At 36.3% G+C, this 14,920-nt stretch overlaps 1 protein-coding gene across 1 annotated transcript in view; it reads right to left on the reverse strand.

Moving 5' to 3' along the window:
- The window catches only part of DACH2 (dachshund family transcription factor 2), a 798,949-nt gene that overhangs the window by 494,241 nt on the left and 289,788 nt on the right, over positions 1-14,920 (reverse strand). The window contains exon 3 of the mRNA XM_043897104.1: positions 3,203-3,315. Within this exon, the coding sequence (XP_043753039.1) occupies positions 3,203-3,315 (113 nt within the window). The remainder of the gene's footprint in view (positions 1-3,202; positions 3,316-14,920) is intronic.

A 14,920-nucleotide genomic window follows, 5' to 3' on the forward strand; every position in this document is an offset into this window, starting at 1 on the left:
TTTTCTCAACAAATAAGGTACCAAAGTTTACTTGAGTACATTACTTTCAAGGCAATTATAAAATCCTTTGTTTTCTTTCATCTACACAGGACACATCTTTGATTAGGACATAGATCTGATTACTTATATGGTACTAGTCAAGGCTATGGTTTTTCCAGTAGTCATGGATGGATGTGAAAGTTGGACTACAAAGAAAGCTGAGTGCCAAAGAATTGATGCTTTTGAACTGTGGTGTTGGAGAAGGCTCTTGAGAGTCCCTTGGACTGCAAGAAGATCCAACCAATCCATCCTTAAGGAGATCAGTCCTGGGTGTTCATTGGAAGGACTGATGCTGAAGCTGAAACTCCAATACTTTGGCCACCTCATGGAAGAGTTGACTCATTGGAAAAGACCCTAATGCTGGGAAGGATTGGGGGCAGGAGGAGAAGGGGACAACAGAGGATGAGATGGCTGGATGGCTTCACCAACTCAATGGACACGGGTTTGGGTAGACTCCGGGAGTTGGTGATAGACAGGGAGGCCTGGTGTGCTGCAATTCATGGGGTTGCAAAGAGTCAGACACGACTGAACTGAACTGATTTTAGGCTCTGTCAATGTGCTTTAAAAATCAGAAGGCGAGGGTGGGATGTTTCGGGAGAACAGCATCAAAACATGTATATTATCTATGGTGAAACAAATCACCAGCCCAGGTTGGATGCATGAGACAAGTGCTCGGGCCTGGTGCACTGGGAAGACCCAGAGGGATTGGGTAGAGAGGGAGGTGGGAGGGGGGATTGGGATAGGGAATACATGTAAATCCATGGCTGATTCATGTCAATGTATGACAAAAACCACTACAATATTGTAAAGTAATTAGTCTCCAACTAATAAAAATAAATGAAAAAAAAATCAGAGACATTACTTTACCAACAACGGTCCATTAGTCAAAGTTATGGTTTTTCCAATAGCCATGTATGGATGTGAAAGTTGGACTGTAAAGAAAGCTGAGCACTGAAGAATTGATTATTTTAAACTGTGGTGTTGGAGAAGACTCTTGAGAGTTCCTTGGACTGCAAGGAGATCAAACCAATCAATCCTAAAGGAAATCAGTCCTGAATATTCATTGGAAGGAATGATGCTGAAGCTGAAACTCCAATACTTTGGCCACCTCATGGAAGAATTGACTCATTGGAAAAGACCCTGATGCTGGGCAAGATTGAAGGCTGAAGGAGAAGGGGACAACAGAGGATGAGATGGTTGGGTGGCATCACCGACTCAATGGACATGAGTCGGAGTTGGTGAAGGACAGGGAAGCTCTCAGAGTTGGTGATGGACAGGGAAGCCTGACATGCTGCAGTCCATGGGGTCGGAAAGAGTCAGACACAAATGATCGACTGAACTAAACTGAACTGAATGTGTTTTAAATCAAGAAATAGATTTATTAAGCATCCATGATAATATATTTCAGGGGATAATATGTTATCCCCTCTATATTCATTTATATGTGAAGGGCTGCTTTCTTCTTGTATCAGAATTTGTTTACAAATATTTAAAGTCTAAAAAATTATTATCTAATCCCCAAAGCCTAAGTTTCTTCCTAAATTCTCTATCCTAGCTAATGACATTATCATCCAACTTATAACATGAATCATCCTAGACTTCATCTTCTCACTCTCTATTTTCATCAAGTATCAAGTGTGAATAATTCTAATTATGAAGCAGCTCTGAATCTCTTTTTTACTCTATTGAATTTTCCTTAGTTCAGGTCCTCGGTATTTCTCCCTTCATTGCTACTTTCCCTCAACAGCAATTGTTTTTACAGCATTTACTCATTTACTTATCAGTGGTCCTTCTACATATAAGAGTTGTTGTTGTTGTTGTTGTTGTTTTTTAATTTGAACAAGATCCTATATGAAATAGAACATGTAAAATTCTGAGACAGAATTGGGAAACTTAGAAGTACTTCTGCAATTCCGTGTAAGCCAGTAAGGAAAGTGCTTGAAAGACACTTTGGAAAACCACTGGCCCAGGGAAAATCCTAAACTGCTGAACATGATAGCTTCACAAACTTTTTTTTTTTCCCACTTTAACTGTATTGTCTGTAAGTCTCCCATTTTAAATCTCTCCTATGGTCTCTGCCACTTAATTGCTATTGCCCCTAGGATACTAGGCTTTTTCGCGTCATTGTACATCTACATTCTACATTCAGAGGATGTTTTCCCTCCTATTATCCATCTGTGAAACATTCAGCCTATAAGTCATAGCTCAAATCTCTGTGAGCATTACCCAACTTAACAAATTGTTTAGTCACTACCATTCTGTGATATAATAGCACTTTATATATACTTGTAGTCTCTATCATACTTCAATGAAATTATTAGTTTACATGAACTTATGTGACAAGGACTGCTATTCATTTAATTTTGCATTACCTAGGACCTAATACCCAAAACACAGTAGGTGTTTGTTTTTTAATTTTTTGTATCATTGAAGATATAAAGATAATACTATCATTAAATACATTTTCTACCATATATTAGCTTTAATGATTTTCAAAGCTTCAGTTAGAGAAATAGCAAGCAAGTTTAAGTGTTTTGTGTGCTTTTCTTTTTTTAGAAAACAAAAAATGTTCGGTGCTAATTTATGAGATTTGTATTTTTAGGGGAGTAGTGTTTATCACAGTGTTTGATGAAAAACAGTGAATCATTATTTAAGACAATGACTATTTGCACTTTCTTCTTGTCTAATCATAATGTGTTACCAGGGATGATACATATTACTTCTACATTTTATCCTAGAATATTAACATAGAAAAGATACACATATGCCCAGAACTTTTAAAAACAAAAAAAATATCATTGAGACATATCAATAAGCAAGTACAGTACATCCCATCAGAGGCTTTGAGAAAATACTAGTTTGGCCAGTGACACCCTCCCCCAATCTCTGCCCTCAATATACAAAAACACACATACATACACACAATAAGGCCGTGAAAGAGATTTCCTACAAGGAAGTGACAGTTAATTTTTAAGTCATGTCCATTTGATTTGAGTCATTGGAGTAACAAAACTGTTTTCATGAATATTCAAAAATTCAATAATGTAACCTCTAATAGAGCTTGAAAAGCTCTGAAGGACAAGGCAGTTAGATCAATATTAGTTTATTTCAAATGTTGGGCAGTATGAAGAGACAAGGCTGATCATTGGATGGATTTTATTACCTGTCGGAGTGATAAGTCCTGGTGACAAGAGTCCTGGGACTGAATGGGGCAGAAGGCGAGCACTGTCTTGCAACACTCCCAAAGAACGCTTAGGAGGCCTGCCGGGCCTTGAACTGTTGGAGAAAAAGACAAAGATCAGGTTAAAATACACTCTTTGGAAATGCCACCACTTGCTACATCCACCTAAACCTTATTTAATTGTCAAGAATGATAGAATTTTATATTAAAGACTATTTTCATTTATTACTAAAAGACCAATACTTTTCTTTCTACTAAGCTTCCCAACATATGTATGTGTGCTCAGTTGTTTCAAGACTGTCAAGATTCTCTGCAACCTCATGGACTGTAGCCCACCAGGCTCCTCTGTCCATGGGATTTCCCAGGCAAGAATACTGGAGTAGGTTGCCATTTCCGACGCCGGGGAACCTTCTCGACCCAGGGATCAAACCCACATTTCTTGTGTCTCCTGCACTGACAGGCAGATTCTTTACAATATAGTTATGGCAAGCTTTAAAACCATAAGAGATCAATTTCTAGCTTAGATTCTATTTATAAGCCAGCACTTTGCAATGCAGCTTACCTGGTGTGAGAAACCCAAAGTCACCTTCTGCTCTTAAAGCTATACTTGATCCCTAGTATTTATACATGCAACTGAGATAGGGACTCATGGAATTAAGATGGTACAGAATGTGAAGTGATTAACTCTCTGCTCAGCATGCCAGAGGTGAGGGGTAGAAAGCTGAAATGTAGAATAAGACCTGATGTTTATTAACATTTCCACAGCTTCTAGGAGCCCACAAGGAACAAAGATCCCCTACCCTCAGTAGGTTTTTTCCTACCTAGTATTTAAACAAAGCTGTATAACTAGCAGTGTACTCACTTGGAGTGACTTTACTATGGAAACCTGTCACATTTGTAATCTAGAGTGTATTTTCTCACAGATTGCTTGGTATTTTTAAGTAAGGTGACGCTAAACTTAAAACACTAACCTAACTTATTCTATTTGCATTCTTTACCCTGGTGTGAGTGGTTCAGGAATTGCAATTATAAATGCTAATCCATAAAATAAGGAAATAGAAAGTCAGTATCAGGCTTCCATCTTGTACTCTAACACAGTCAGTGTATGGAATACATTATTTGGAAGCTGTCACTACAATAAGGAGACTTATAAGTCATTGAACATTAGGACCAAGTCATTCTCAAGTCATACAATATATTTCAAATATTTTCAACATTTTTAATACTGTATAAAATATTGCTGTTGTTTCTTAGTAGAAATGTAGTTTACAAAGCTAAATAATAGGGATTTTCATAAAATACTGTAAAATACTACATTAAATAACCCAAGCCACAAAAATTTATAAGGTTCGAACAGAGAACATTTCCAAAAATTACTTTTGTTCACAAAGAAATTTAAGTTAAATCTCACTCTATCAACTTTGCAGTAATAAAGTGCTCCATCAATGTGAGACAAACTCTGCTTTTAAATGAAGACAACTTTTAACAACCTTGACCTTACACAGAGGTACTATTACCCAGTTCATTTTTCATTTGCCATGCTGATGCTATTTCTTTTTATTATACATCAATATTGCATATCAATCTAGTATGAAATATTCATTATTCTCATTTAATGTTTCAATTTTATAAACTGAATCTCTTCTCCTTCTTTCTACTCAAGTTTGGGCCATAATTTATTGTATTTAATGCAGTGTTGTTATTCTGTTTGCCCTTGCCCTGTTTATGGCTTCCTAACTCTTCCTAATACTGAGAAGAAAGATATCCTATTTACTTTAAATGTCCTAAAGGATTCCAAGATCACTAAACAATATTAGTCAGGTTATATCCAGTCATTAGAAGAAGGCATGTTATTTTGTTGAGTAATCTTCAAATCTGTATTTTCTTTTTTTTTCTATTGGAATATATTTTTGTTAGTTTCTACCGAACAGCAAAGTGAATCATCTCTACATATACACATCTCTACATATTCCCTCTTTTTTGGATTTCCTTCCCATTTAGATCACCACAGAGTACTGAGTAAAGTTTCCTGTGCTATTAAGAAGGTTCTCATTAGTCACCTGTTTTATACATAGTAGAGTATATATGTCAATCCCAATCTCCCAGTTCATCCCCTCCCCACCTTTCCTCCCTTGGTATCCATGCATTTATTCTCTACATCTGTGTCTGTATATCTGCTTTTGCAAATAGGTTCATCATTTTAAGGACACTCTACTCCTATATAGTCAGTCGTCGTCTTCTGTTATAATATTTACTGTCTTTCAGGGAAATCCTTTATAATGTTTGAGTTTTATTTTAATAGTCACAGGGGAGACAACACCAGATCTGGCTATGGAGTCTCACACCACCTTTTACTGTGTTGGAAGGAAATTTTCAAAATTGTTTGCCTAATTACGCAATAAACTACAGAGAAGTCTATACTTTCTAAGTGCTTCTCTATGTCTTTCTATTTATCAGAATTCAAGCCTACTAACTTGATTAAAGCCCACCTGATAACTGTTTGTACTCACCCAGCATAAAAGTTTCAGTGCTGTCTTTATGCTTACAATCGCTGAGCTTTATGCTCTCTTTATGCTCTTTTTCTGATGCTCCCTCTATGTCCGTGAGCCAGTTGTTGACAGTATATTTTGGAAGCTATGAGATTTAAACAGTTATTTTCCAAATTTCATGGTCAATCTCATGATTTGATGTTGCGATGACAGCATAGCTTATTCAAACATCCAATAAACAAACATGCACTAAGTGCCCATTCAGTTTGTGTCTGGCATTGAAACTAGGAATCAGGGTTACAGAGGTTAAAATGTAAGCTTGACAATGGCAATGGGTTTGGTCTATTTGTTCAGTTATATATTGTGAGAAACTAGAATATAGTTTCTTCTGCTTTTGAAGAGCTTAAGGTGTAGTGATAGAGATGTGTATTTGACCTGCTACTTAAAATTTATGATTAATTCTTTAGTATGATTATGTGATGAATACTTCCAAACTTATTTAAACTTATCAATAAGCAAAATCATATTCAGTTTCCTTTGATTATACTAGTGGAAAGAAGACTTGTGCCCCTAGAGCAAATTAATTAGAATCAAGATTGTGAAGATGCTTTATAATCAATAGCATTCCAAAAGATAGATTTATTCCTACTTTTAGACCAAATAATCCACAGTAGTAAGATATCCCTAGCACTAAAGTTCCTGCACTACTTTTCAAAGAACACAAGCCTGACAACATGAGTAAAGACTATGGAAGACACTGTAGAAAGTTGGAAAAGTTTATTCTTGATAGATGATCTTGCCATACTTATCTTTAAGAGCTTTATTAGCATCAGACAGATGTTTACATATTAATCAAGAAAAAATAAACATGTGGTGATTTAACTAGAAAATTGTTATTTGGATGACAATTTAATCAGCATAGGTTGAAAGGTGCATCATTGCAGCACCCTGTTTCTGCTAAAATATTAATTGCATTACTAATTTATGTAATGATTTATTTTACAGGGCACAAATAACCATGTAATTACTCTTTAACTGAATGATAATTGCCTGTTGGCTTTGTTTTCAGTTTAATTACAAGGTTATTTGTACTCTGTAAAATAAAACAGGCCCTTTTTAAAGTTTCCACCCAAATGACTCAGTGGATATATCACCCAAGAACACTATTAACAAAAGTTTATGGACCTTGGCCAACAATCCCCCAAATAACAAAATTCCTATTAAACAGCTCAGCTAAATCTTTGAAAGCATCATTTTTATAAAGTCAACATTTATAGGTGGTTTGGAGGGAAATTATACCAAAGAATCATGATTTTCTCTGGGTCCAGGTCATTCTGTAACACAATTTATCCTGTTATGTATTTTACCATTCATTCTGTAAACTTCTTCAGGAGAAATGAAATAGTAACAAAGCTTCCTGAGATTAAAGAATAAACCAAATTGAAATATGTATCAATAGTATTTCATTTTTCTGCAGTTAAAGTGGATTACCACCAGAGTTTACAAACTCTGTAGAGTTGACAGGTCCCTAAGAAAGAAATTCAGTAGGTCTTCTGGTGTCAACAAGATACGACACAGTCTGTAAGATATCCATTCCAAGTTGTAGTAACGTAACTGATACTTTGCTCATTAAGATTATGAAATTTCACTTGGAGCTATTTTCATTTTGTATGATCAGCTATTTGTATATGTATCAAGGACTAAGAATTGAGAAAGGTAATTTTATTTCAAAGAAAAAATACTGTTAATGAATTATTAGTGATTTCATGAGCCTTCGATATATTTAATATAAACCATACGGTTAGCACAATATTTAGCAAGGAATCACAAGATCATATTATCCTCTTAAATGAAAGTTTGGCTTACTACTCTTTAAAGAAACACTCATAACATTTTGGGGCAAACTGAGAAAATTGATGAAGTTATAGTGGCAGTTAAGTGTGGTATTAGCAGCGACTTGTAAAGATTGTTGCAATTGGATTCCCAAAGTGAGAGTTGTCAGCCATGACCTGGGATTCACTTTTCAGAGTCATCGCTGATACTTAAAACCCCGCTGTATAGTCCTAAATGTGTCTTTTTTTTTTCAACTACATTAGAAGCCAAGATAGCCGAGTATGACATTAGCTTTGAAGGTGTTGTTTACCTGACTGTAAAGTGCTACTTTTTTCAATATGCTTATTAAATTAAATAAGAATCTTTCTTTCAGAACAATAAGACTTTTAATTGCATCATAGTAATCTCTAAGGTCTGACATTTATTACAACATTTCAAGGATGCCAACAGTAGTTAAACTCTACCTGACCTTTCAGTGTTTATGAGGAGAAACAAACTCTGACCTCACAGCAACCTAAATCCATCTTCTTTCAGTGTTGGCAAACTGATCACTTGTCTAACTATTGCACTGGATTGTATTCTCAACCAGATCAAAGGCAGTAGCAACCAATCCAGCACCAGGGAAAAAGCTATACATGAAAATGGGTGGTTAATATTAATCATATATGAAATTGTTCAAGTTGATAACTGGAACCTGGTCACTATGGTAACTCTCATAAAATGTTGCTTATGTTAAACTGGGCTCCAATCAGCTCTTGGTTTATGGGAATTTAAAGATGGTAACGATAAACCTATATCCAAGACAGAAAAAGAGACACAGATGTATAGAACAGACTTTTGGACTCTATGGGAGAAGGCGAGGGTGGGATGATCTGAGAGAACAGCATCGAAACATGTATATTATCAAGTGTGAAACAGATCGCCAGTCCAGGTTGGATGCATGAGACAAGTGCTCAGGGCTGGTGCACTGGGATGACCCAGAGGGATGGGATGGGGAGGGAGGTGGGAGGGGGCTTCAGGATGGGGAACACATGTAACTCCATGGCTGATTCATGTCAATGTATGGCAAAAACCACTACAATATTGTAAAGCAATTAGCCTCCAACTAATAAAAATAAATGAAAAAATAAATAAATAAAATAAATAAAGTGTGGCTCATCAAGTCTCCAGAAAATTTCAACACAAGGAACAACAACAACAACAAAAAAAAAAACACCAGAGTCAAGATCATGTACGTTCCATTACCATTTACTCCCTTTTTCAGTTCTTATAAGCATATCCAAAACTTAAATTTGAATATATTAAAAGCATCAATACCATCATTCCATTAGAGTTAGGAAAGTTAAGGAAATTTTCTTTAACATAAGGGTGTTCATGGGACGAGGGAAAATAACCCTTGTTAGGGTCACATATTATATCAAGGATCATGTAGAATAATTCATATTTAGCCTTAATCTTATGATTGTGTGTATGCTCAGTCATGTCTGACTCTTTGTGACCCCAAGGACTACAGTCCACCAGGCTCCTCTCTCCATGGAATTTTCCAGGCAAGAATACTGAAGTGTGTTGCCATTTTCTGTCCAGGGAATCTTCCCGAACCAATAATTTTAAATAGTGATGTTTAATTCCTTTGCTAATGCTGAATTTCTACTTTTCCTTCAATAAAAATAGAAATCTGATGTGATAGACAATTTTGGGGTTGACTACTCACTTGACAGTATAAAAGTGAAGCTATTTTTATACTTAATTTGCTTGACTCTGCTCCCTATTTAAATTAAATGTGCTCTAGGCCTGGTTGTTAACACCTTTAAACACATTTACTTTTTGTCATAAACTGACTGAATTCTAATAAATGTCTTAGTGTAAATAACAAAGACTGTAGAACAGAAATTTGGTATATGATGAATTCTTAGCAGGCTCTTTCCTTTCTGATTAAAAGAACATTGGTAACACTGATAGTATCATTGAATCTTAGTAAATTTTAGAGTAAACCTAATTAAATATCCCCCCTTCTAAACTGTATCTTTTCACAGCCAGACAGAATTTTGTTTTTTAATTTATTTTTAATTGGAGAACAATTTATTTACAATGATGTGTTGATTTCTGCCATGTATCAACATGAAACAGCCATAGATATACGTGTGTCTCCATCTCTCTAGAACCTCCCTCCTATGCCCCACACCATCCCACCTCTCTAGATTGTCACAGAGCACCCATTGAGCTTCCTGCGTCATACAGCAAATTCCCACTGGCTATCTATTTTACAAATGGTAATGTATGTTTCTATGCTATCTCTCTGTTCATCCCACCCTCTCCTTCTGCCGCTGTGTCCACAAGTCTGTTCTCTGTGTCTGCGTCTCTATTGCTGCCCTACAAATAGTTCATCAGTACCATTTTTCTAGATTCCATATGTATTCGTTAATATACAATATTTGTTTTTTTCATTTTCTGACATTTCACTCTAGAAAAGGCTCTAGGTTCATCCACCTCACTAGAACTGACTTGAATTCATTCTTTTTGATGGCTGAGAAATATTCTATTGTATATATGTACCACAACTCCTTTATCCACTCATCTGTCAATGGACATCTAGGTTGCTTCCATATAAAGAAGCTATTGTAAACAGTGCTGCAATGAACACTGGGGTACATGTATACATGTGTCTTTTTCAATTATGGTTTCCTCGGAGTATATGCCCAGTAGTGAGATCGCTGGGTCATATGCAAAGTTTAGTCCTACTTTTTAAAGAAATCTCCATACTATTCTCCACAGTGGCTGTATCAATTTACATTACCATCACAGTGCAAGAGGGTTTCTTTTTCTCCACATCCTCTCCAGCATTTATTGTTTGTAGATTTTCTGATGATGGCCATTCTGATCAGTGTGAGGTGATACCTCATTCTAGTTTTGATTTGCATTTCTCTAATAATGAACAATGCTGAATATTTCTTCATATGTTTATTAGCCATCTGTATGTCTTCTTTGGAGAAATATCTGTTTAGGTCTTCTGTCCATGTTTTGACTGGGTTATTTGTTTTTCTAATATTGAGCTCCATGAGCTGTTTATATATTTTGGAGATTAATCCTTTGTCAGTTGCTTCACTTGCAGTTAATTTTCTCCTATTCTGAGTGTTGTCTTTTCATCTTACTTTTGGTTTCCTTTGCTCTTCAAACACTTTTAAGTTTAGTTAGGTCCCATTTATTTATTTTTGTTTTTATTTCCATTACTCTAGGAGGTGGGTCATAGAAGATCTTGCTGTGATTTATGTCAAAGAATGATATGCCTATGTTTTCCTCTAAGACTGTTATAGTCTCTGGCCTTACATTTAGGTTTTTAATCCATTTTGAGTTTATCTTTGTGTACGGTGTTAGGAAGTGTTCTAATTTCATTCTTTTACATGGAGCAGTTTGCAGATGATATGATACTATACATAGAAAGCCATAAAGATACTAACAAAAAATAATAGAGCTAATCAGTGAATATAGTAAAGTTGCAGGATACAAAATCAATACACAGAAATCACTTGCATTCCTATACACTAAAAATGAAAAATCAGAAAGAGAAATTAAGGAACCAATCCCATTCACCTTTGCAACAAAAAGAATAAAATACCCAGGAATAAATCTACCTAAGGAAACAAAAGAGCTGTATATATAAAACTATAAGACAGTGATGTAAGAAATCAAAGATGACATAAACAGATGGAGAGATATACCATGTTCTTGAATTGGAAAAATCAACATTGTGAAAATGACTATATTACCCAAACCAATCTACAGATTCAGTGCAACTCTTATCAAATTACCAATGGCATTTCTCACAGAACTAGAACAACAACAACAAAAAAAAAAAAAACACAGTTCATATGGAAACACAAAATACCCTGAATAGCCAAAGCAATCTTGAGAAAGAAGAATGGAGCTGAAGGAATCATTCTTCCTGACTTCAGGCTATACTACAAAGCTACAGTCATGAGACAGTATGGTCGTGGTGGTGTTCGGTCGCCCAGTCATGTCTGACTCTTTGCAACCCCATGGACTGCAGCACGCAGGTCTCCTTGTCCCTCACCACCTCCCACAGTTTGTCCAATTTCATTTTCATTGCATCAGTGATGCCATCCAGAAACCTCAAACTCTGACACCCTCTTCTCCTGCCCTCAATCTTTTTCAATATCAGGGGCTTTTCCAATGAGTCATCTGTTTGCATCAGATGACCAAAATATTGGAGCTTCGGCTTCAGCATCAGTCCTTCCAGTGAATTCAAGGTTGATCTCCCTTAAGATTGACTGGTTTGACTTCCTTGCTGTCAAAGGGACTTTCAGAAGTCTTCTCCAGCACCAAAACAGAAATATAGACCAATGGAATAAGAGAGAAAGCCCAGAGATAACCCCACACACCTATGGACACTTTGTCTTTCACAAAGGAAGCAAGAATATAAAATGGAGAAAAGACAGTCTCCAATAAGTGGTGCTGGGAAAACTGGAGAGTTTTGTATAAAAAAAAAATGAAATTAGTACACTTCCTAACACAATTTAATATAGGCTTTCTTGAATTCAAAGAATGTGTCACTGTTCAAAAGTTTGATGAAGAGAATGGTAAGTTAATATTCACATTTGAATACATTCCACTGGCAACACAAATTCAGAATTTGCCTCCTCAAATCCCACTCCCTTGTTTTATCAGTAACATAAGCAGGCTTTTGGTTGCCAAAACTATAAAGTTGAGGGCAATTTTGATTCTCCCTCCACCTCTCCCTTCATTTTCAGTCTCCTATATTTTTATTCCATTGTAATATGTGTTGCAAATTTCCATCTCTATCCACTCCTGTTTTCAACACCCTACTTCAGGCCCTTATCACTGCATGCCCAGGTTATGTTCAACAGGTTCTCATTGCTCCAATCTATTCTACATCAACTGTACTCTGAATTTTGGCGAAACATCCCTTTCACCATTCATCTTTTGCTCTTCAATACTTCCTGACTGCATACAAAATAAATTCTAAATGCTGTAGTCTGGCAATCTGCCCCAGTATAACTTTCTTCCTTTTTATTGAAGTACTTATTTTTTTGAAGGTTAAGAACACTGGGGTTTATTAATTCCATTCTTTCTTTTTCTGAAATGAATGTTTTACTCCAGCTAGCTGGATGAGTAGATTCACTATCTGCTAGGCATAGTACTTGATCATAGAACCCTTCCATTGGGAAATACCTTCAAAGTATTAGGATTCCTGGGGACAAATTTTATTAAGCTCCACTGTCTTGGGAAGGTTTCATTATAATCTGCTGCAAATACTGCTGTGTTTCTGAAAGACTACCGTCTTTTACTTTGTGTCATCATACAGGCTATCTTAAATGATGATCACAATGGGAACTTTAGTGCCAGCATTAAGTATGTGTGTTACAACTAGCCAAAATAATATTTTTCATATCTAGCAAAAGAAATCACATTGGTAACTATTAGTATGTGCATAATCCCATGATGATTTCAAGAATTAACGTTTCATGTTTGTCAATCAGAAAATTCACAAATATGTTGTTAACATCACAATTCTGAAGAGATTAGGAATAAAATTTTTAGGAAGCTGATCACTATTAACATGAATCTGTGATTAGGAAAAGCACCCAGAAGCATACATTCAAATGATAAATACAGAAGCCAACTTTCTTGCTGATTTAAAATCTTAAAATTTTGCTCAACATGTATAAATATTAGCAACCCATATTAAAATAAAACTACTTTAAACAATCTTAGATATTCAGTGTGGTGCAGTGGAAAGCACTAAGACTTAAACCTGAGTTTGGTAGGCAGAATTCCAAAATTCTCCTTCATCCCAAGATTTCCAGTCCTAATTGCTAAAACTATGAAAGTAATGAGATATTACGTTATGTTACATGGCAAAGGGGATTTTCCAGATGTGATTAAAATAACTAATCAGATGACTCTGAATTAATGGGAAAGAAGATTGTGGCTCAGATGGTAAAACGTCTGCCTACAATGCAGGAGGCCTGGGTTTGATGCCTGGGTCAGGAGGATCCCCTGGAGAAGGCAATGGCACCCCACTCCAGTACTCTTGCCTGGAAAATCCCATGGATGGAGGATCCTAGCAGGTTACAGTTCATGGGGTCCCAAAGAGTCGGACATGACTGAGCAACTTCACTTTCACTTTCAAGATTATCTATGTGGACCCAATCTAATTGCGTGAACCCTTTAAAAACAAAGAAAATCACAGAACACACCATTACTGGTTTGAAAATGGAGAGGGCTGTGTCAAACAATGTGGGTAGCTTCTAGAAGGCAAGGGCAGCCCTGGACTGACGCCCAGCTAGGAAACAGGTATACAAGTTTTACAATTGAAATGAACCAGATCCTGTCAACAAGGTCAACAAGCTCATGAGCAGATTCTACCCCAGAACTTCCAGATAAGAGCCCACCCTGAACAGCACCTCAATTTCAGCCTTGTAAGACTATGAATACAGTCAAGCTTCTCCAGACTCCTGACAAACAGAACTGTGAGTTAACACATGGATGTTGTTTTAAGTTGCTAAATTTGAGGCAACTGTTGCACAACAGAAAACTAATACACTCATTTTGACATTATTGAGCTGTGTGGCCTCCGGTAAATTACATGACTATTCTAAATGTCTTATTTCATTTGACTGTTGAAGATGTAAACTAAATAATCCATGAGTCTGATCACTAGAACCATGTTACATTTCTGGTCAAATCTTCTTTTTTGTTTTTCATTAACTTCTAAGTATATGTAGTTCTCTATCTTCTCATACATCTATTTTAGGTCATATATTAAGTAAAGCTGCTGGATTGCTTATATGTAAAATTACTCCAAAAATGGGCAAAATGTGTACAAAAAACAATAGCATTGTCTTCATCTTATTGTTGTGTGCAGAAAATTCATTGATATATATGAATACCAGTTTGAAAGGCTAAAAGTTCTATATGACTTAAAAGAATGAAATGATCACACGTGCAATAACATGGATGAAACTTGAGGACATTATGCTAAGTGAAATAAGGAAGACACAAAAATACAAATGCTATGATTCCAGTTATATACAAGGTATTTAGAATAACTGGGGCTTCCCTGGTACTCAGGGGTAAAGAATCCACCTGCATTGCAGGAGACTTGGGTTTGATCCCTGGGTCAGGATTCCCCCCCATCCCCCAGAGAAGGAAATGACAACCCACCCCAGTATTCTTGCCTGGGAAATTTCATGGACAGACAAGCCTGGCAGGCCATAGTCCATGGGGTCACAAAAGAGAGGGACATGACTTTAGCGGCTAAACAACAACATCTAGAAGAATTAAATACTCATGGAAGCAGAAAGTAGAAATATGTTTTCCAGGGTCTGGGAAGCAGGGG

The sequence above is a fragment of the Cervus elaphus genome, chromosome X (assembly GCF_910594005.1).
Source record: "Cervus elaphus chromosome X, mCerEla1.1, whole genome shotgun sequence".
NCBI classification, from domain to species: domain Eukaryota; kingdom Metazoa; phylum Chordata; class Mammalia; order Artiodactyla; family Cervidae; genus Cervus; species Cervus elaphus.